This window comes from Castor canadensis, chromosome 16 (genome assembly GCF_047511655.1).
Source record: "Castor canadensis chromosome 16, mCasCan1.hap1v2, whole genome shotgun sequence".
Classification (NCBI taxonomy): Eukaryota; Metazoa; Chordata; class Mammalia; order Rodentia; family Castoridae; genus Castor; species Castor canadensis.
The window spans coordinates 7263525-7286466 of NC_133401.1; the positions used below are offsets into that span (position 1 = coordinate 7263525).

Below are 22942 nucleotides of genomic sequence, written 5' to 3' on the forward strand. Positions count from 1 at the left end.
CTGCGGCTAGAGGGAAGAGGTTAGGTAACCATCAAGACAGACTGGCTAGCCGAACTGATGAGGGATGGCTGTTAAAGAGGAGACAGACTCCCTGATTGCCCCAGCAACGAGTAGAACTGTAGACTGGATCCGGAACAGATGTCCTGCAGCCACCAGGAGAGACGATTAGAAATCAGGACTGCAGGAAAGCCTGTATACTCGCCTCCAGGCTCAAGCCCAGCCTGGTCCTTTCTATTGGTCCACAGACTTGCCATTTACTGTTGCACGCTACAGGTTTTCCAATCAAACACGCGCTTGCCGGCAGGCCAGCGGCACAGCCAGTCACGAGGCACCTCCCATTGGCTACTTTCCTGTTACTTTTATTTTCCTCTCTATCATTGGTCGCCTTGGAGGCCGCTCTCTTCCTGCGCGGGCACTCCCAGAGAAGGGGTGGGTTGCCAGGGGATCTGCTAACGACAAACGTGCGCGCGGGGTCCGTCCGGTGAACAAGCAAAGCAGGCGCGGGCTTGAGGTAGCTAGCTGTCCGATGGACCGGAGGTGAGGCCGAGTCCTCTTCCAGAGACCACGGGAGGCCTTGGGAGGTTCAAGGGCGAGGGCAACAGAGGCTTGCTGAGGACCAGAGCCTCGGGCTCAGTGCACTAGAACTACAACTCCCAAGGTCCTGTCCAGCCTTTGACTGTTCCAGCCGTAGACTTACCATCCCAGAGGTCTCACATATCTTTACTTCTCTCTGGGTGGCCCTAAGGAATTCTTTCCCCTAAGGGTGTCCAAGGCAACTGGGAAGTTGAATTTTGAAGATTTGAAATTGCCTCCAGACGCCCACGGGTATTGTCTTTGAACTTTATCGCTTAGGTGAAGCCCAGTGGATCATGGGGATTGTAGTTCATGGCCACCGAGGACTTATGGGCAATGTAGTTTAGGGTCTAGTCCTGGTTCTTAACCTGGCTCCACTTCAAAAATCACCTGGGTAATATTTAAGGAGGTGGAAATACTAATTATTCTGATTTGATCATTACACATTGTATACATGTATTGAATTATTACACTGTGTGTCATAAATGTGTACAATTGGTATGTATAAATTTAAAAACCATAGGCGACATGTTGCCTTTGGACTACAGTTTGAATCAAAAGAAATCACCTAGAATGGTGGAGGAAAATATACAGGATGCCTAGCTCCAATTCCTGATACTCTGATTCTGGGGTGGGACCTGCACATCTGTGATTTTAGCAGGCCCCTCCTACACTGCACCCAGAGTTGAGAACTACCAGATCCTAGATTCTTCAAAGGCTGCTTTGGGAGCTCATGGGAATCACATCTCTGCTGTCACTATCTTGAATGTGCGGTGGTGCTTCATGGGAATTATAGTCCATCCCTTCCAGGAATCCATAGGAATTGTCTGGTTCTGCTGTCCTCTCACCATGCTCTACCTTCCAACCTTCCTTGTTCAGCCTGTCGGTTTTCACCATCCATGACAGCACTTTTGGAGATGCTCTCCAGGGTCAAAGCCACTACCAGCCATCCCAAAGCCAGACTTGGAGCCCCAAGGTGAGAGTGACCACTAGAGGGAAGGAAAGCATGTATTGAGAGATCAAGGCAATCTTTCCTCCCCTTCCTGTGGCCTTCCCTTATCTAGCCCTCTACCCCTGGATCCCCCACCATCTCCCCAGTTACTCTAGATGGCTAACAGTGGTAACACTGTAGGATGTTCCCTCCTGTCTAGACTGAGACTTTCTGTATGTCTTTGTTCCCTATGGGGATGACCCCTCAGACTTCACTTTTTCTTCTTGTGTTCTCCCACATCTTAAACCCAGAGCCCATCCAGGTCCCAGAGATCCAGGCATCCCAAAGCTCCCACGGTCACAGCCAGTTCCTCTGAGCTGTTTGAGGAGTCCTGGCCATCCAGTTCAGGGACTTCTTCTTCACCCAGCACAACTGAAGGACGGATGGACACCTCCCCTACACCTACCCTGACTGACAGTGGGGACTCAGTGATGGCCAAGTAAGTATCAGAAGCCCTGGAGGAAAGGAGTTTGAATTAGAGGGAGGGAAAAGGCATCCCATAATAAGCATCAGAGACAAAGCTGTTTATTCAGACTTTTTTAGGACCAGGCACTTCCTGTTTGTTGTTGCACTTGATCTTAGCTAAAAGGCCAAGGCATAAGGTACTGCATATACGTTATTAAGAACTCTGGAATGAGTTGGTGGGGTGGCTTAAGTGGTAGAGCATTTGCCTAGTAGTGTGAGGTCTTGAGTTCAAGCCCCAGTACGGTCAAAAAAATAAAAATAAAAAAGATCTCTGGAGCTGCCTGGGCTCAAATCCAAGCTCTGTCACTTACTGTCTATGATCTTGGCCTCAGTTTTTTTATCTTTAAATTGAGGATATCAACAGCACATATCCCCTAGGGCTGTTTTGAGCTTTCAGTGAGTGACTGTATGTAACAATCTATAACAATGTGTGTCACACAGTGAGCACATGGATTTGTAGGGAACAGATTCAGCTGCTATAACAAAGAGTCCCAAACTGATTTTGGTTTAAAAAAGATAACATTTGGGTTGGTGGAGTGGCTCAAGTTGTAGAGTGTCTGCCTATCGTGTGCAAGGCCCTGAGTTCAAACCCCACATTGCCAAAAAAAAAAAAAAAAAACAGGCGGGGTGGGGTGCGTATATTTCTCTCTCATCTAATTATTCAGGCAGAACCAGCCAGGGCTGATATGGCAGCCCCTACTTGAGGCTTATTATTGTTCCATCTCTGGGCTGTTGTCCTTTTCTTCATGGCTCAAAACGACTCCTAACAACTTTCCACAACCATATTCCTCATTACCTGTTTGTCAGGAACCTAGTCAATGGTTACAAGTCACATAGCAAATGTAGTCCAAACAAGAGTTTCTAAGTGCGCAACTAAAAATTGCATTACTGGGCTCGTTGCATTGCAGCTCAGTGATAGAGTGCTCGTTTGGTATATGTGAGGTCATGGGTTCAGTCCCTAGCACAGCAAAAATGATAGATAGATAGATAGATAGACAGATAGATAGATAGATGGATAAACAGATAGGAAATCAAAATTGCATTTCTGTATAGGAAAGGAAAATAGATATTGAAGGACAACTACTTGCTTTTGGTGTTGAGTGAAAGCAAATATTGGCCATTGTTCTTGTGCAATATGCTTTTTCCCATGAGGCTTGATAGACATTGGCTGTTGTTGTTTTGACTCTCCTCACTCCTTCTACCTCCCATCACCTGATGCTCACAGGTATATAAACAGGTTCCGCCAAGCTCAGCCTACAAGCCGAGAGGAGCGCCAACCTGCTGGCCCAACTCCAGCTGACTTTTGGTGGCTGCAGCCTGAGTCCTCAGCTTCCAGCAGTCAACTTCCAGCAGGTGCCTCCTTTGGTCCATCCACACTCAGTTTAAAACCTTTCCTGTCAGTGCCCTGCCCCCCACCCTCTACAGCCACTTCTCCTGGTGTCTAATTAATTCAGTTGAGGTTTCTTGGCAGGAGTCAATAACCCAGAAGGAAGACCCAATACAGCAGCAGTCCCAACACATACCAAGGTGACCTCTGCATCCCAGGCTGTGGCTCCCCTTCAGGAAATAAAGCAGGTGACATTCTCATCCACTCCCTACCCTAGGTATCTGAACTGACATGACAGTCCCCGCCCTGGGATAGAGTTAGAATTAATCCTCAACTCAAGGAATCATAAACAAAAAAAGGATTTGTTAACTAAATGCAATTTTGAATTCCAAAAGTAGCTGCTTTCCAGGATAGCCAGATCCAGGTGTTTGGACAATGTTGGGAGGAACCCATCTCTTTTGGTTCTGCGTTCCTCTTTGTTTGTCTTAATCTCAGCAGGCTTCTCCCCCCTCCCCAGTAGCCAGGATGGCCCCAGAGGCTCTAAACACCCATGGCACTAACTCCATTACTCCCATAGGAAATGGGAGCTTTTCCAATAGCTTCATCCAAAGCCCCAGGGCTCACTCTTATTGGATCATTTTTGAGCCACTCACTGTGAAGCAGAGGCCAGAATGTTTTGATTCATCAGATCTGGTCAGGAAAGTAGGATCAATCCTTCAAGAGTGACTTGCACTTCAAGGGTGGATCCAAAGAGGAAAAGTGGGCCTCTTTTCCCTGAGATGCCACATAAGGATACCTGTAAAATAAGAGACTATACTCCAGGCTCTCTGTCCACAGGCCCTTTTCCAGCAGCCTTTGTTGGGGGGCTTGTGTCTGATCTCTTTCACCTTGCAGAGCCTCAACACATGGAACTCATCCCTGCTGGACCTGGAGACACTAAGCCTACAAAGCAGAGCTGCCCGGCTGCTCAAACGCAGGTGCCCCCCACCATTCCATTGTCCTTCCCAGTCCTTCAGCTTGCCTGGCCCACTGCCTCTGAGGGCTCTGCGGCCTCACCTTTGCTTCTCTCTACAGCAAAGCCTCCATCTCCTCCTCCTCACTCAGCCCCAGTGATGCCAGCAACTCCTCCTTCCCCATTAGCTCCGATGGTATCTCTCCCTTCTCTATGGCCTTCACCCCTGACCCCAGCAAGAACTCTGGCCTCACAGCATCTGGTAAGTGCTGAGAGACAAGGATTGAGGGCAACCTGGGTTCAGATCTTGTCTGTGCCACTTACCAGCAGTGCAACTTTGTACCTCTCTCTGGGCCTTATTTCTCCAGCTGTAAAACAGGAATATTAGTTAGATTCCTCTCCTACGTGTCTTGTGAGGATGAAATGAGTTTGTGGATATGTAGGAAGCATTTAGCACAGCTGTGTCATCAGTACTGATCATGGGTATGATAGGTCTAGCATTCTCTCTTCGATTTTGAGCACAAGCTCCAAAATCAGAAAACTTACTGCAGATTTGGTACTACATTGATTTGAAAGCCAAATCTGACCTATGAACCTATTTATAATCTACCTTAATCTCATTTAGAGTGACTATTCATACTTCTTTTTCTTTTCTTCTTCTTCTTCTTTTTTTTGAAGCAGGCTCTGAGTACGTAGCGCAGGCTGGTCTGGAACTCACTGTGTAGCCCAGGCTGGCCTCAAACTAGAAGTCCTCCTGCCCCGTCTCCTCAGTGCTAGGGTTACAGGCATGGACCATCATGCCAGGCTAGGCCTTTGACTTTGGCCAGAAGGGAGATGGAGCCCACATGTTCACAGGCTCCCTCGGTAAATGGGAAACAGATTAGGAGGAGAGGCGAATATGGAATCCAGCAAGGAGCCTGCTGGGATAGTTCAAGTGGGATGTAGGGCTGGACGAGGGGGAGGGCCCTGGTGGGAGCAGGGTAATGGGCAGATTCAGGAGAATCTAGCCTGTTCACTGCTGTAACACCAATGTCCAGAACACACATGCATGACACAATAACAGGCCAATATTTGTTGGATGAATGAACTGAGAGATGACTGGTTGAGAAGCCAGGCGTGTTTCTCCTCTGACTCTGCCCGGTCTCCACTTCCTGCTCCAAAGGAGTTGTGTACTACCTGAGCAACCTGCTGGATTAACCCTCTGGCACTGGGGAGGGTGGTGCGTAGGCTGCCCCTGGGTTGCTGACACCCTGGCTCCTACCTCACCCCTCTCTCCTTCCCTCTCCTTCCCTCTCAGCAGCAGCCCCACCAGTCCAGGCTCCCAGTCCTGCTCCAGCTCTGGCTTCCTCCCAAATGCCCCTTCGACCTGAGGATGATATTTTGTACCAGTGGCGCCAGCGGCGGAAGCTTGAACGGGCTCAAGGAGGCAAGGGTGATGGAACGAGGGTGCAACCCCAGTCCCCAGCCCCCACCACACTGGTGAGTTGGGGAAGGGAAGAGCTAGAAAAATTGGAGGAAGGAAGCATAGAGGGGAACTGAGAACCCCTCCACTACCCTCCTCTCCCTCTCACATCCCTCTTCCTATCTGTCTACAGACCTCTCCTGCTCCTGCTGTGATCCTTGGTTCCCTGGGGACCCAGCCTAACTCTGTCCCACCATGGGGTATCGTGGCTCAGCCTGGTCCCTCAGAATCCTTCTATGTAGAAAGACCTCCTATTCCACCAGCGCCCTCTCCACATATCTTCTGGGCCCCCAGCCCCCACGGGTTCTTCTGGGCCCCACAGCCTAGTCCCTGGGTGTCTCTTGGGACCCTTCCTCCCACCCTGCTGACCTCTACCCCTACTCCCCCAGTCTCCATTCTGGCTCCTCCAACCTCCATCCCAGCGCCCTCGACCTCCACCCCGGCCTCTACCCCAGCTCCCCCAGCCTCCACCCTGGCACCCCCTGTTGCCCCTCAGAACCCGCCTACCCCTGAGCGAAGCAGCTCCGCCCAGCCCCCAAAGCGAAACCCCAAGCCTCGGAGGGCCAGAGCCTCGCACCCCTGGGAGGCTGCTAGGCAAGTCACGGACATAGGCGAGGGGCCTGGCCCGCAGCTCAGAGGCGCCCTGGGCCAGGTGGTGACAGCTCGGCTGTTCCCCGACAGCCTGGAGGACACGCCCCCTCGCCTTGAGGGCTCGCGTCCACCCGAGGCCGCACCCGCCAAAGCCAAGGTTACGGCCCCTCGCCCCGAGGCCACGCCCCCTCCGGAATCCCCGCCCAGGTCTAAGGCCCCGCCCTGCACAGGCAAGGCCACGCCCCCCTCAGGAAGGTCGGTACTTAGGAAAGGCAAAGCCACTGCCTCCGATGACACCGGGTGTCTGCAGCCCGAGGTCTCACCGCCTGCAGCCGAGGAGGAGGCCCTGCCACCTGCGTCCAAGGCGGGGTTTCGTGAGGCTGTGGCCACGCCCTTGCCTGGCCAGGTCCCCTCGGAGGACTTGCTCTCGCAGGCTGTCCAACTTCTGCAAGCTGCGGAAGGTGAGCGGCTGCTCCTGACCTCGGGGAACTTGGGGCAGCCTAAGAGTCAGCTTGCTGAAGTTCACTCTTTCCCCCAACCCCACTCGCCAGACTCCGATGGCAGCGAGTTTCAAGACGACCCGGTGCTGCAGGTGTTAAGAGCTCAGAGAGCAGAGCTTCGGCAACAGAAAAGGTGACCCTCTCACCAGCTCTGCGGTACGGGGTCTCTGTATCCTCTGAGGCTTCCGCTGAGTGCCACCCCTCCTAAGCCGCTTCCCCAAGACCCTAATCCTGAGGACATACCCCAGCCTCTATTCCCCTGCTTTTCTCCAGGGACGTGGACGCCCGATTATCTCTCCTGTTGGACCATGCTGAAGAACCCGGATCTTGGTCACCTCCAGCCAGGTTGCCCGCAAAGTCCCCAAGGAGGCGACTGCGGAGAGAAGGAGCCTCCCTGGAGGCTATACCACTTTGAACTGTATAAATTCTGTTCTGCCCACTGAAGTATTTTCCTCCCTAAACTTGCTCAAGCCCCTTTCATCTTAAAACCTTATAGTTGTTCTTCACAACTCTCTTCCCTCCCACATAGTCAACCAGCAAATTCTGTCATTTACACATTGAAAATGTTCCCAGAATTCAGCCCCTTTCTCCCACCTCACTCTAGGCTATCACCTCCTCCCTGAACTGCTGGAAACCTGTCGTCAATATTATAAACATGTCCGCTCATTCTTTGATACACTTGCTATCCATTGGAAGTCTGTGTCTCTTCTTTTTGAAACTGGGTCCCTCAGCATATCAGATGCTGAGGAAAAGAAAAAGATTGCATGCTGTAGATGGGTTATACCGGTATACACTTACCAAACTCAGTGAAATACGAACATAAATTTCATTGTGCGTACAGTTTACCTCAAAATAAAAATACATAGTGAGCTCTAGTTAAAGATCTGCATGCTGAGATATTTAGAAGACTATACCAATATCTGATTTATTTTGAAATGCATCCAAAGATTAGTTGGATCAGCAGGAATAAAATAAATGATAGATATGAGATAAGGCATTTGCAATAAAATGTTAACACTACAACCTAACTGGTGAATTTGTGGGTGTCCATTGTAAGATTTTTTTTTTCAACTTGCTCTACGTTAGAAACTTCAAAATAAGATAATGGAGAATATATGATCAAGATTGTTCTGATGTCTGCATTTATAAAAAGAGGATGGATTTCTAGCAGCAGGTTTTTGCATGTCAGAGACTGCCTTTTTGAACACATCATTTAAATGAAATGAACAAGAAAGAAATAGCTTGTTTAGATGTACGGAGCAATAAAAGACGTTTACAGTAGCAGAGCCTGATCTAGTTGAGGGGGAAGACGAGAAGGATTCCTGATGAAGGTACACTTAAGCTGAGACAGGTGGTAATTATGTAGTTGACAAGGGGCCATCCTAATTACTATTGCTGGGTAACAAACCACCTAAAAACTTAGTGGTATAAAACAATCATTTTATTATGCTCATGGATTCTGTGAGACACAGCTGGGGGTAGTTTGTGTGCACCATGATGTCTGATGTCTCTCCATGAAGTCTGGAAAGACTCAAAGGTGACTTGATGGTGTGTGGAATCCTCTGGAACTTCTTATAGTCTGGCACCAGGACTGAGAAAACTGAAAGACTGGGCTCAGCTGGGACTGACAGCCATACATGGTCTCTCCACTGGTTTGGGCTTCCTCAAAGCATGGCTGCCTCAGCATATTCACACTTCTCACAGGATGCCTCATGGTTCTGTAGCTAGACCCTCAGGGTTTGATCCAGTGGGCAAGGAGGAATCTGCACAGCCTGCCACTACACTGCCTTGAGAATCCCACAGTGCCGACTCCTCTATTTGCTATCAGTTGAAGTTGTCACGGTTCTGCCCAGATTCCTAGGTGGCGGGCACAGACTAAACCTTTCAATGAGTTGAAGTGTCAGAGAATTTTTAGCCATGTTTAAAAAAGAATTTTTTTTTGGCAGTCTTTTGGGTTTGAATTCAGCGCCTCATGCTTGCTAGGCAGGCACTGTACCACTTGAGCCCCTCTATCAGTCTGGTTTTGTGTTTAGGATAGGGTCTCGTGAACTATTTGCCTGGGCTGGCTTTAAGCCATGATTCTCTTGATCTCTGCCTCCTGAGTAGCTAGGATTACAGGCGTGAACCACTGGCCCCTGCCATGTTTTAAAATTGTCACAGGGGTTGACAGGAGGAATACTGTAGGTCAAGGAACTATCATGTGGGAAATAAGTAACTGTAAAATTGATTTCTCCCCCCGCATTCTCTTCCCCCAATCCCTGATTTTTTTCCATAGAACTGATACGAATTAAGTGGTCAGAGTTTTTAGTGAATGAGTGAATGAGCAGATCAAGGACATGCTGGTCTGAGGTGAGGCCCTGTTGAGAACGTGAGGAACGGGAGCGGGGAACATCGTCTTGGGAAGGGTGTTGTTACTGAGTGCTTTCTGGGGATGGCTCACTCAGTTGTAGGAACGAACCTTTTCCCAGGAAGAAGAAGTCAAGGTTGGGGACCAGTCTGTAATAAGCAGTAGGAGAGGGCGCGAGGAAAATGTCCAGTGGGTAGGGTGAGGCCAAGTCGCAGAGAGCCGAGGACCATATCCCAAGCGGTGTGTGCAGTGATGAAAAACGAACGTGGGTGGAGCCCTATGGTCCTGTGGGGGATCAGGGTCAGAACCAACAAGGTGGGAACAGAGGACTGGGTCTTTGAAAAACTGCTTGAGGTGTGGAGCCCTGACGCGTGGAGAACCCAGTTAAGAATGCCAGAAGAGTGGTCCCTGACAGTGGACTAAGGGGACAGTCCAGTGTTTAACGTTGGAAGTGTCAGCAGCAAAGCATAAAGAACCGGGGGGTGTGTCTCAGGAGGGGATGAGAACCCATGAAAAGCAGCCATGGGCGGGGCGCTGTCAAACTTCGGGGGGGCGGGACTGAAAGGACAGAACAGGGGGTGGAGTCCAAAACGAAGCCAATCAGAAGCCCCCAGGTGGGAGGGCCGTCGTCCGAAGGCCAAGGGTGGAGCCAATGAGAAGCGTCACCGCGTCTCCCCTACCCCCCCGCACCCGTGGGGCGCGCGCCGGAGCCACGGGCAGCCGTTAGGGGCGGGGCCTGCAGCCGCCCGCGCGCGGCTCGCGCCCTCCCCTTTGTGTCGCCATGGCGGCGGCGGCGGCGACAAGGACTACGAACGAGGGGTCGAGCACAGCCGGGGCCTGAGGAGGCTACCGCGACCATGGTGGTGAGAGGCCCACGCGGCCGTCAGTCTGTCCGTCCTCCGGTCGTTCTGTCCGCGCGCGCGGCCCCGCCCTGCGAGCCCCGCCCCTGGCCCCGCCCGAGCCCGGGGCCCGCGCCGCCCCTCACCCTGGGTCGCCATCCCTCTGGTCCCCCGGCGCGGTCCTGGGTCTGAGCCTTTACCTCGACCCCGCCCCTCAGCGCGCATCCCCTTCCACGCCCTAAGTGACAGTGGCCGAGGACCCGGGCTTGAAAGAAGGGCTGGTCCAGGCAAGATCCCGCGCCACCCGAGGGCCCCCCAGCGGGGGCTGAGACTCCCTGGAAACCGGCCCCATCCCGGCGCCTTCCTCCGCATCCGCGGCCCCACCCGCCCCCTCCTCCTCCCGACAGCCTCGTCTCTCTGAGCCCCACCCCCACCGCCCCATCCTCCGCCCGACCCTTTTCTTCTCTCTTCCTCCTCACCCCATCCCCGGCCCCCCCAGCCCCGCTGCCCCCGTACGACCGAACCTTTGCCTCCACCGCTCCAGCCGCCGCTCCCCTCCTTACTCCACCCAAGAAGCCAGCACTGTACCCCGCCCGATCCTGGGGTCCTCTCCGTCTTCTTGTCCTCCCTCCCCTCCTCCACCATCTCTGCTCCCACCATGCTGCTCCCGCTCATTCATCCATTCATTCCCTCCTTCCCTCGCTCAGCGGACATCCACTGAGACCTCCTCTGTGCAGGCCCCATGCTCCAGGCACAGAGACAGTCAGATCCCATCCTGCCTTGGGGAGCTGCATGGGCTGGCGGGGGACAGACTCAGAGGGTGAGACCCAGGGATGAACCCGGGGTTGCAGGGACCTGGAGGAGGGAGAAGTCCAGTCTGGCAAATCCCTGAATCCCGGGCTGGTAGCTGGCTAATTTATTCATCAGATTTTACCCAGCCCCTACTGTGCCACTGGGCTGGCACTGGGCACTGGGGACCCATCAAAGAATCCAGAGCAACCTTTCCTGTGCCCAGCTCTGTGTTGGGCATGCTGGGGGTCTCAGCCTGGAGCCCTGCTTCTGGGGAGGTCAGAGTCCAATGGGGGAGATGGGTTTGTCACCAGACAGTGGCATCTCAGCGTGCTCAAAGCTGTGATGGGTGAGCTTGGGCAGAGCCACGGAGTCTGGGATGGGGGAAATCAGTGGGATGTAGTGTCCAGAATCAATGCTTAGCACAGCCCATGGAGGTCTTTCTGGACAAATACACATGTAAGCTGAGACCTGGGGACAAGGAGAAGAGAACCTAGTGACAGGGTAGGGACAAGGGCTCCAGGCTGAGGAATAGTCTTTACCAAAGTGTAGAAGGAAATGGGGAGGTGGCACTTTTGCTGGACTCAGAAGTTGAAGAGCTCTGAGAAGGAGGGTGATAGAGAAGAGAGAAACTGGAGAGGAGAACAGAAACCAGCCAAGGGAAGCTCGTTGTCTTCATCTAGAAGACAACAGAGAGTCATTGAAGGTCTAGGATCTGTGGAGAGACAGGGCCACATTTGTGTTTTGTGAAAATAGTCCTGGCATCTGTGAAGAAGGTGCGGGAGAGAGGGACGTTGGAAGCGGCAGATGTGGGTTGTGAATGTCTAGACAGTGGCAGGAGGTGACTATCTTGTAGGGCTACAGAGTCTTCAACAGAAATATAAACCAGTATGCTTGCGCTCCTGTTGCCTGCTCACCCCTGGTCCCTGTTCCTCTAGCCCTTTACCCAAGACCACACACAAAGAACCAAGCCTGTTAGCACAGCCTTCACCCTCCACTGACCTACCCTCTAACTCCATGCTCTGGGCCATGTGTGGGGAGTAACCGGGCCTCTAGGCCCAGACTGGCAGATAACAATGCTTTCCTTGTCTCTTTGCTCCCATCTCTGGGGCCTCTGATTCTTTTCTCTGCTCCACAGGCCCGCAGCACTGACAGCCTGGATGGTTCAGGGGAGGGCTCTGTGCAACCCGTAGCCCCCACTGCGGGACCCGGTGTGAAGGGGAAGCCTGGGAAGAGGTGAGGGGTGAGGGGAGAGAAAGGCTTACCCTAGCAGGGAGGGAGGCTGGATAAGAGAGCTGCTGGTGATGTGTCACCTATCTCCCAGGCTTTCAGCTCCTCGAGGGCCCTTCCCCCGGCTGGCTGACTGTGCCCATTTCCACTATGAGAACGTTGACTTTGGCCACATTCAGGTATGGAAGCTTTGCACCCAGGTGGGCAGGTGCGCTCCTACTCAACCCTGAACCCTCTCAGCTGCTTTGCCCAGAAGCCTGTCTCTGTGACTGGCAGCTCTGTCTGCTGTCCCTAGCGGTCTGAGCAGTCATTAGCGGGAGTCACAGGGGCTAGGGCACACAGGGGAGCTGTGTATTCATTGATCCACGTGTCCTTTGACTTACTCCTTCAACAGCAAGTTGTGTTAGATCTGTGCCAGACTCTGCACTCTGAGCAAGACATCATCAGGTCCCGTCTTTGGGGAGGCCCAGATCCCTAGATAGTGCCAGCTTAAAGGGGTCAGTATGGGACAAAAGGGAAGCCCTCATCCGGTTTTTTGTTTCCTCTGCAGCTCCTGCTGTCTCCAGAGCGGGAAGGCCCCAGCCTCTCTGGAGAGAATGAGCTGGTGTTTGGGGTACAGGTGACCTGTCAGGTGAGGCTACCCCTGCCTCTCATCTAGCCTGAGGGACTGACCACCACAGTCCTCAGCTCAGTGTAATGGGACCTGCTTCCTTCTGTCCCTCCTGCTTCCACAGGGCCGTTCTTGGCCAGTTCTCCGTAGTTACGATGACTTCCGTTCTCTGGATGCCCATCTCCACCGATGCATATTTGACCGGAGGTTTTCCTGCCTCCCAGAGCTTCCCCCACCCCCAGAGGGTGCCAGGGCTGCCCAGGTAACCTAAGTGTTATCTCACCCCCTGCCTCACCATCAGTTTGTCCTGAGCCATGTGTGAAACCGTCAGGGCTAGGGCGAAATACTTAAAGATTGGTACAGTCTGAGTTCTAGCCAGTCAGAATGGAGAAGCCTTAGAAACGAGAGTGCTGGAGGCTCCTTTTAGTTTGGGGATCATGGGGAAGCCCAGAAGGTTCCATAGGAGGGTCAGCATAGCCATACCAGTTACATTCCAGAGCTTAGACCAGCCTGCTTACCAATCGACATAACAGTGTTTCAGAACCCACACATCCAGCTGAATTTCAGGCCTGCCCAGAGAAGAACTGGGTTTCTGTGGGAGGGCAGTGGGCTCCCTCATTATCCACTCACAGAGGCCCACCTTGACACCCTGTCTCCAGATGCTGGTACCACTGCTGCTGCAGTACCTGGAGACCCTGTCAGGACTGGTGGACAGTAACCTCAACTGTGGGCCAGTGCTCACCTGGATGGAGGTGGGCCTGGGCAGGGGGCTTGGAGTTAGTATGGAGTGAGGGGGGTGTCTGAAGTTCAAGAACCAACCTGGGAGTGTGTGTGGGCACAGAAAAGAAAGGAGCCCAAGCCAGGGAGACCTTGGTATTTTAGTGTCTGTGTGGGCACATAGCTGTGAGAAAAAGTGTGTGTGTGCGCACATGTGCACTTTAGCAGGTGTTGGTGTGTGGAGATTTAAAGGCATAGCAGTTAGAAATGGGTCTACCTGCTAATGTGTCTGTAACACAGACCACCTGACTAATGGGGCTTACATCAGAGTTAGTGTGTGTGTGTGTTACTAGGGTTTGAACTAAGAGCTTTGAGCTTGCTAGGCACACACTGCCATTTGAGCCATACCCTACCAGAAGGTTCTTAGATAGTAGGTGTGCCATGTCTGCCATGGGGATCTTGGGGACAGGAGGTCTTGGGACATGTTGGGGGCAGGGAAAAGAGGGTTTGTTTAGAGGGAACAAGACTTTAGGTGTTGCCCATTACCTCTGAAGCTCTTAGGTGAGGGACAAGTGGTGGCCTCACCAGGCATGGAGGAACCTCGTCTGCCTTTCTTAACACCTGACCTCTCTTTGTTACATGTCACCTCCATCGCAGCTGGACAATCATGGCCGGCGACTGCTCCTCAGTGAGGAGGCATCGCTTAATATCCCTGCAGTGGCTGCTGCCCATGTGGTCAAACGGTACACGGCCCAGGCGCCAGATGAGCTGTCCTTCGAGGTGAGGCTGTGGGGGAGCAGACTGCAGCTGGGCCCCCCACTTGTCTTGCTCCTTCTCACCCCCTTCTCCCTCCCACTTGCTCCTAGGTAGGAGATATTGTCTCAGTGATCGACATGCCACCTGCAGAGGATAGGAGCTGGTGGCGGGGCAAGAGGGGCTTTCAGGTGAGTCTGGCTTGGGTAGACATAAAGGAGTAGGACACCATTTCCACTAAAGTGGCCAGCCACTAACCCTGACCCTTCCTCAGGTTGGTTTCTTCCCCAGTGAGTGTGTGGAACTCTTCACAGAGCGGCCAGGTCCTGGTCTAAAGGCGGGTAAGTACTGTGGATAGGGTGGGGGCCTCCTGTATCCTCAGTCTACCATCCATCCTTTCTACACGTTGTCCCCCCACAGATGCCGATGGTCCCCTGTGTGGCATCCCTGCTCCACAGGGCATCTCCTCTCTGACCTCAGGTAATTGGAACAAGGGCTCAGGTCTTTGCCCCTGTGCCACCAGGCCTGCAGCTGTGCTGACCCCAGGTGGCCTGCCTTTGTCCCCACAGCTGTGCCCCGGCCACGTGGGAAGCTGGCTGGGCTTCTCCGCACCTTCATGCGCTCCCGCCCTTCTCGCCAGCGGCTGCGACAGCGGGGGATCCTGCGACAGAGGGTGTTTGGCTGTGACCTTGGAGAGCACCTCAGCAACTCAGGCCAGGACGGTGAGACCTGGGCCCACCCCACATCACCCTCCTATCCAGTCTAGGATGCCACCTACCCAGCCTGACTGACCCTGCTGCTTTCTTCCAGTGCCCCAGGTGCTGCGCTGCTGCTCTGAGTTTATTGAAGCCCACGGGGTGGTGGATGGGATCTACCGGCTCTCAGGCGTGTCCTCTAACATCCAGAGGCTGAGGTGAGGGCCTCTCCACCCACTACCTCCCACAAACATTATCCAGATTTAGGAGGACACAGTGTAGCAGGTGGATCAAGCCGGGGGGAAGGGTGCTTCCTGGCTAAGGCCAAAAGATGAGAGTAGAGTTAGCATCCTAAGCAGAGGATCAGCCTTCACTGAGTACCTGCCACGTGCCAAGTGCTATTCTAGGCACTAGGGACACAGCAGTGAATGAATCAGCCAAGAGACCCCTGCCCTTATAGGGCCCGCCTGCTAGAGGAAAATGGTAGTTTACTAGAAGGGAACAAGCTCATGGAAAAAAATTCACGGGGGTAAGGAGGAGCATAATAAAGCAGGAGGGAGAACTGCAGTTTTAAGTAGTGAGAAAGGAGGCCATGTGGGTAGCCTGGCAAAACCATTTGCAGCAGAGAGAATAGCCAGCGCCAGCGTGAAGGGGAACACGGCAGGAGGTGATGCTAAGAGCCAGCGGGAAGTGCATTCAGTGCATTTGGTGACTGTTAGGATTTAGGCTTTTTCTCTGAGTCAGTTCAGAGCCAAGGTTCTGAGCCATACAACCCGGTAGAGGTGGGAAGGACTAGGGCAAGAACAAATTGCTGAAGAGGCCATGAGGCTGGGAAAAGTGAGGCCAGAAATGAGGTCACAGTGGGGACCCACTAGAGCGATGTGAGCAGGGGATGCTGGGATCTTGCCTGCATTTTCCAGTGACTGCTTAAAGCCAGGAAAATGATACAGTTTCATGATAGGAGTGTGGTCACACTCTGGAGTCAGACAGCCTTAGGTAGCTACAGGCAGAGCATCTCCCTCCAGAGCCTCATTGTCCTCTAAGATGGGGCCCCCTTGTACTTTGCCACACACTTGCTGGGAGGTTCGGTGAGGTTCTTCATTGGATAGCCCTTCACAGGGCCTGGGGAAAAGGCCACATCCATCTGTGGGCACTTGAAGGGAGGGTGAGGAGAGGTGGCCAGGCTGACCTGGGCCTGCCTTCTCTTTCACTGGCGGTCTTAGGCATGAGTTTGACAGTGAGAGGATCCCAGAACTGTCCGGCCCAGCCTTCCTGCAGGACATCCACAGTGTATCCTCCCTCTGCAAGCTCTACTTCCGGGAGCTGCCCAACCCCTTGCTTACCTACCAGCTCTATGGGAAGTTCAGTGTGAGTGAGGGAGCTGGCAAGGGTGGGGGTGCTGGCCTGTCTCTGGCCCAGCCTCATCATGCCTGTTCACCACAATCTCAGGAGGCCATGTCAGTGCCTGGGGAGGAGGAACGCCTGGTACGTGTCCATGATGTCATCCAGCAACTGCCCCCACCACACTACAGGTAAGCCAGGAGGGCCAGGGAAGGGCTGCAGTGGGTTTCCAGGAAACTGAGGCTCAGCTGTCCCTATCTGCTTCCACCCTCCCCCCCAGGACTCTGGAGTACCTGCTGAGGCACTTGGCCCGTATGGCAAGACACAGCGCCAACACCAGCATGCACGCCCGCAACCTGGCCATTGTCTGGGCACCCAACCTGCTGCGGTAAGCTGGAAGCTCACCAGCCTGTTCCTCTCAGCTCTTCCCAACCAGGCAGGCTGCAGGTTAAACCCTAGGCACACAGGAGGCTGCCCAGCTCTTGTTCTCTTGTTCATTCATTAATACATACTCATCAAGTACCTTCCCTGTACCAAGCCCTGACCCCAGCACTGGGCACAATGGTGAGGAAAGGCCCTGTGTCCAGGGGCTCACATTCTCACAGAGGAGGAGCAAGGAGTAATTTATGATGTCAAGGAGGAAGATATGAAGCAGGGAAGGGAGGTGGATCATGGTGGTTGGAAGTTTTAAAATACAACAGCAGACAAGGCTTCAGTAACTTTTTCTGTCAGCAGCAGAGTAAGCCCCAGCAGATTTGATGCTGACCAAGACAGGCAAGATCTCTACCCTAATGGAATTCATATTCTTCTGGAGAAGTGTATGTAAATAAGTAAACTAGCCAGGCATGGTGGCACATCCTGTAATCCCAGTACTCAGGAAGGATAGAGGGTTTGAAGCCAGCCTAGCCTACATAGGGAGATGATGTCTTAAAAAAAAAAAAGTTAAATAGTTGGAATGTCAGATGGTGGGTATAAGAAGCGTATGGGGAAAATAGAAAAGAAGACAGTGGTACAGGGAAGAAGGTCTACAACTTTAAGTGAGGTGGGAGGGGAAGACTTTGTTGGGAAGGTAACATTTGAGTCAACACCTGTATGGGGCGGGAGAAGGATCCGTGTGGATCCGTGTGGAGCAAAGCAAACAACAGGAGCAGTGAGTGGACACTGGAGGCTGAGGTGGCACCTGTGTGTTGGAGGAACCAGTGTGGCTGAAGCTGAATGAGCAAGTGAATGAGGACATGAGAAGAGATGATGTGCTCAGAGGTGACAGGGGACAGATTGAGGGGTGACTTATGAGTACTTTGCTTTTAGCTGGAGTGAAGTACAGCCAGGGCAGGGCTCTGAGCCAGGAGGGTCCTGATCTGGCCCAAGTGGTGACAGGCTCTTTCTTGCTGCGGGTAGGGACAGACTGAGGGGACAGGGACAGGAGCAGGAAACCAGGAAGAGGCTACTGTGACACCCAGATGAAAGGGAATGGAGACTGGGCCAGTATGTTAGTCAGCTGTCACTATAACAAAACACCTGAGATAGTTAACTGATAAAGAGAAAAAGGTTTGTTTTTGAGGTTTCAGTCTATGATCAATTGGCTCTGCTTTGGACCTGTGACAAGGCAGCACATCATGGTGGGGGCACATGAGTAAAACTGCTCACCTCATGGCCAGAACTCAAAAAGGAGAGGAAGGATCCAGGGTTCCAGCCTCCACAATCACCTTTGAGGTCATGCCCACAACGAACAAAAGACCTTCCACAGGCTCCACCTGCTAAAACTCCACCATCTTCCCAAGAGTGCCACCGTGGAGAGCAAGCCCTTACCACGTGGGCCTTTAAGGAACACTAAACCAAACTATAGTGAGCAGGGTGGGCAGTAGAGGGGAAGAATATATTGGATAGACTTGGTTGGTGGAACTGACAGGGTTTGCTGACATTGAATGTGGCAGTAAAGGCGAGGACAACCCTGGTGGATTGGCCTGCACTAGAACTACACTGTCTGAGGTGGGACAGAAAGGTGGGAGGAGCAAGTTGGGGGAAAGTTGAGAACCCAGTTGTAGGTTGATTGGATGGAGGTTAGATGTGAACATTCGCTTCCACTGACACCCACATTGCACATCCGCAACCTGTGGCCCAGGCTCAAGGAACATGGCACCCGTCTTTCCTCCCCTCCAGGTCCATGGAACTGGAGTCGGTGGGGCTGGGTGGAGCAGCAGCCTTCCGGGAGGTTCGGGTGCAGTCAGTGGTGGTGGAGTTCTTGCTCACGCACGTGGAGGTCCTGTTCAGTGACACCTTTACCTCTGCTGGCCTCGACCCTGCAGGTATGCCCATCCCACACCCCAGTGTCCTGGCTACTGCCCCTCAATGTCAGGGCTGTAGAGGGAGGGCAGGCGGGCTCCCAGCCCTATCCCTACCCACTGAAGCTGGGCCTCCCTCCCATCTCCTTTAGGACCCCGCCCCGGCCCATCCCTCCCCGCGCCCCCCTCCTTCTCATTTCAGCTCCTACGCTCAGGATCCCCACTTCTTGGCCAGGACGCCGTTCTTCCTTCACCCCTTATAGTTCCTGGGGGCACTTGGGGCCATGGGTCCACCCGGGAGGAGGTGGGAGGTCCCCAGACTTGACCCCACCCTGGCCCTGCCCAGACTCCCTGCCCTGCCCCGGACCCCAGTCCAGTCAGGACTCAGCTCGTCGGAGGGCCCTCTGGCCCGAGGTAACTGACCAGAGCCGCTGCCCTCACTGGCTGCTGGGAGCTGCCTCCTCATCAGCTCACTCTGCCTCACCCTCCTCACCTGCCTGCTGCCCCCCATTCCCGCCTGATCCACCCTGGCCCCCTGCCTTGCCAGCCCGGGTGGGCATGCTGCGGGGCCGGGGCTTGGGCTGTGGCGCTTGGCTTTGCCTGTGGTCTCACGAGGCCTGAGAACTGAGTTACCCCCTTTCCAACCTCCCCAGGCCGCTGCCTCCTCCCCAGGCCCAAGTCCCTTGCGGGTAGCGGCCCCTCCACTCGCCTGCTGACACTGGAGGAAGCCCAGGCGCGTACCCAGGGCCGTCTGGGAACCCCCACTGAGCCCACAACTCCCAAGGCCCCAGCCTCACCTGTGGAGAGGTAAGCAGGATGCTGGGGAGGTGGAGGGTGTCCTGCAGGCCCTGCTTCCTCAGACTGCCTCCCATTTCTCACTCCAAACCCAGGAGGAAGAGAGAGAGAGGGGAGAAACAGCGGAAGCCAGGAGGCAGCAGCTGGAAGACATTCTTTGCTCTGGGCTGGGGCCCCAGTGTCCCCCGAAAGAAGCCCCTGCCCTGGCTGGGAGGTGCCCGAGCCCCGCCACAGCCTTCAGGTCAGAGGCTGTGCAGTCAGCAAGGTGGGGTGTCTGCGGCAGGCCCTGCCTCCTACCTCTACTACCTCTCCCCGCAGGCAGCCGACCTGACACGGTCACACTGAGATCTGCCAAGAGCGAGGAGTCTCTGTCATCACAGGCCAGCGGGGCTGGTGAGCACAGGGTGGGCCTACTGGACCCAAGCTGAGCTGGGAGGAACTGGCCTTCAAATGTTTCAGATTTTGGGAGGTCGTGGGGATTTAAAATGTTAAAACCTGAACTTTAGGTATGAGTTAAAATTTCACCTTTGATCCACTACACACTGTACTCATTGGTCCATACAGGACCCTTTAAAACTTTTATTTGTACCTTTTGAAAAAAAATAATAATTATGGACACCCACAAACTTCCTATGTACAACTAGAAGAGCCCAATGTTTTATTTTACTGCCCCTCTCCCACCTGTTGTACCCCACCAGAGGCACCCTCTAGATCGGCTGGTCATCATTCCCTTGCTTCGAAGGTTTTGTCCCATACAGGTGTTATGGGTAAACACCGCTGCTCAGGAAACAGGATGCACCATGCTGTATAGAGCTTGCCTTTTCACGGCATTACAAGCTACCAGCCATGTTGCTAAGTGTAGCTCAGGCTCATCCCACTGCTCTTCTGTGTGAGGATACCCCATCCTGCTACCCATGGATTTGGGGGCTCTTAGGAGCAATCTCTGGCTCACCCCTGCTCCTGGGAAATTGCTCTGCCACATACCAGGAGTGGAGGTGCTGTCCTGTAGGGTTTACATATCATCAAGTTTACAAAGACCAGGGACAAAAGTTTTCCCAGAGAGGTTACCCTGTTTGGACACGCAGTTGCTGTGCCCATAGGGTTGCCAGACTCCATTCTAGCTTTGGCCTGGAATGGTTCTCTTTGTTGTGTTGCCCTGTCACCGTGAGTCTGCACAGCTCTTACTCACAGCTTCCTGCCCTTCTGTTGAGCTGGGCCCTGGAGCTTCCATGCTTAGTCTGACCCTACTGCCCCACCCCTTCCAGGCCTCCAGAGGCTGCACAGGCTGCGGCGACCTCACTCCAGCAGTGACGCTTTCCCTGTGGGCCCGGCACCTGCTGGCTCCTGCGAGAGCCTGTCCTCCTCGTCCTCGTCCTCCTCGTCCTCCTCCTCTGAGTCCTCGGCAGCTGCTCTGGGACCACTCTCTGGGTCCCCCTCACATCGCACCTCAGCCTGGCTAGATGATGGTGATGAACTGGACTTCAGCCCACCCCGCTGCCTGGAGGGACTCCGGGGGCTCGACTTTGATCCCCTTACCTTTCGCTGCAGCAGCCCCACCCCAGGGGACCCAGCACCTCCTGCCAGCCCAGCACCCCCGGCCCCTGCTTCTGCCTTCCCACCTCGGCCAACCCCACAAGCCCTCACACCCCGCGGGCCCACCAGCCCAGCTTCGCCCACTGTCCTGGACATCTCTGAGCCCCTGGCTGTGTCTGTGCCACCTGCTGTCCTGGAACTGTTGGGAGCTGGGGGAACTCCTGCCTCAGTCTCCCCAACACCAGCTCTCAGTCCTGGCCCAGGCCTGCGCCCCCACCTCATCCCCCTGCTGCTGCGTGGAGCAGAGGCCCAGCTGAGTGACACCTGCCAACAGGAGGTCAGCAGCAAGCTGGCAGTGCCTGGTCCCAGGGGACCCCAGGGCCAGCATGGTGAGTCCTGCTCAGCCCACCCCACGCTCTCACAGACCCTAAGGCTGCCCCAGGTCCCAGTTGACCCTCTTCCCATTCCTTCCTGTATAGGTCCTGGGACGGAGTCACCATTGCTGCCCCCACCCCTGACCCTCCTACGCCCTGGGGGGGCCCCACCCCCACCCCCCAAGAACCCAGCACGCCTCATGGCCCTGGCCCTGGCTGAGCGGGCTCAGCAGGTGGCCGAGCAACAGAGCCAACAGGAGCGTGAGAGCACACCACCTGCTCCTCACTCCCCTTTCCACCGTTCGCTGTCCCTGGAGGTGGGAGGGGAGCCTGTGGGGACCTCAGGGAGTGGGCCACCCCCTCACTCTCTAGCCCACCCAAGCGCCTGGGCCCCGGGACCCCCACCATACCTACCCAGGCAACAAAGTGATGGGAGTTTGGTGAGGAGCCAGCGGCCCATGGGGACCTCACGGAGGGGACTCAGAGGCCCTGCCCAGGTCAGTGCCCAGCTCAGGGCAGGTGGGTATAGGGATGCCCCAGAGGTGGCAGCCCAGTCCCCGTGTTCTGTCCCCTCACAGGTTCCTACCCCTGGCTTCTTCTCCCCAGTCCCCCGGGAGTGCCTGCCACCCTTCTTTGGGAACCCCAAACCAAGCTTGTACCCCCTCGGCCCCCCCTCCTTCCAGCCAAGCTCCCCAGCCCCAGCCTGGAGGAACTCCCTGGGGCCCCCTACACCACTCGACAGGGGAGAGAACCTGTACTATGAGATCGGGGCAGGTGAGGGATCGCCCTACTCCGGCCCCAGCCGGTGCTGGAGCCCCTTCCGCTCCATGCCCCCCGATAGGCTCAATGCCTCATATGGCATGCTCGGCCAGTCGCCACCACTCCACAGGTCCCCTGACTTCCTGCTCAGCTACCCACCACCCCCCTCCTGCTTTCCCCCTGACCACCTTGGCCACACAGCCCCCCAACACTCTGCCCGGCGCCCCAACCGGCCTGAGCCCCTCTACGTCAACCTGGCCCTAGGGCCCAGGGGCCCCTCTCCTGCTTCTTCCTGTTCCTCTTCCCCTCCTGCCCATCCCCGAAGCCGTTCAGACCCTGGTCTCCCAGCCCCCCGCCTCCCCCAGAAGCAGCGGGCACCCTGGGGCCCCCGCACCCCTCACAGGGTACCAGGACCCTGGGGCCCTCCTGAGCCTCTCCTGCTCTACAGAGCATCCCCACCAGCCTATGGGAGGGGGAATGAGCACCATCGAGGGTCTTTGTACAGAAATGGGGGACAGAGAGGGGAGGGGGCTGGTCCCCCACCCCCTTACCCCACTCCCAGCTGGTCCCTCCACTTGGAGGGTCCAACCCGGAGCTACTGCTGAACTAGAGCAGAAAAGGGCCCCCTCCCTTTCCTTTGCCCTCTGGACCTTGGCCCGAGCAATCCCTTGTTTTGTATTTTCTTGACCTCCTTCTACCCCTACCCCAGGTTTCTAACTTTGTAACTTGCTTCTTATGTAGGTCCCCAACCTAAAATCATAGTCTCCCTACCCTGGGTTACAGGGTATGCCCCTCTGCCCCTGCCCTGCTGGAGGCCCTCGCACAAATCTGAGGGAGGGCTAGGCTGACACCCCGTCCTCCCTCTCCTTCCAGAAGCCCTCAGCCTGTCCTGACCTGTGCACAGGGGGCAGGGGGACAGCCCCTGCCCATCTCTTCCCATGTGCCCCACTAAATCATTCTGACGTTAATGAATAAAAAGGGTGGAAACATGGCTGCTGGTGTCACACTGGGGCCAGA

The 22942-nt window shown here is 54.7% G+C and overlaps 2 protein-coding genes across 7 annotated transcripts; both read left to right on the plus strand.

Annotated features, from left to right (window-relative positions):
* Positions 1-362: 362 nt before the first annotated feature.
* Positions 363-7556, plus strand: Proser3 (proline and serine rich 3). 3 transcript variants are annotated; one of them, XM_074056959.1, is made up of 11 exons: positions 363-537; positions 1453-1549; positions 1816-2003; positions 3255-3382; positions 3501-3604; positions 4251-4333; positions 4431-4570; positions 5606-5787; positions 5904-6822; positions 6913-6994; positions 7135-7556. In XM_074056959.1, the coding sequence occupies exons 1-11, from the start codon at positions 527-529 to the stop codon at positions 7274-7276; spliced, it is 2076 nt and encodes a 691-aa protein (XP_073913060.1). In that variant the 5' UTR covers positions 363-526; the 3' UTR covers positions 7277-7556. The 3 variants fall into 3 exon arrangements, with proteins under 3 accessions (XP_073913060.1, XP_073913061.1, XP_073913062.1); XM_074056960.1 differs by having other exon boundaries at positions 5609-5787; XM_074056961.1 differs by having other exon boundaries at positions 486-511.
* A 2351-nt stretch (positions 7557-9907) lies between these two features.
* Arhgap33 (Rho GTPase activating protein 33) lies at positions 9908-22916 on the plus strand. Of its 4 annotated transcripts, XM_074057076.1 has the most exons (23): positions 9931-10071; positions 10755-10867; positions 11975-12072; positions 12161-12245; positions 12617-12697; positions 12801-12938; positions 13336-13428; positions 14051-14173; positions 14260-14337; positions 14421-14487; positions 14567-14626; positions 14716-14868; positions 14957-15059; positions 16065-16209; positions 16291-16373; positions 16463-16570; positions 18343-18488; positions 19118-19271; positions 19355-19500; positions 19578-19652; positions 20525-21181; positions 21272-21663; positions 21850-22916. In XM_074057076.1, exons 2-23 carry the CDS (start codon positions 10790-10792, stop codon positions 22528-22530), a joined length of 3744 nt encoding a protein of 1247 aa, XP_073913177.1. In that variant the 5' UTR covers positions 9931-10071; positions 10755-10789; the 3' UTR covers positions 22531-22916. The 4 variants fall into 4 exon arrangements, with proteins under 4 accessions (XP_073913178.1, XP_073913179.1, XP_073913177.1 ...); XM_074057075.1 differs by having other exon boundaries at positions 21272-22916; XM_074057077.1 differs by lacking the exon at positions 10755-10867 and having other exon boundaries at positions 9908-10071; positions 21272-22916.
* The last annotated feature ends 26 nt before the right edge of the window (positions 22917-22942 follow it).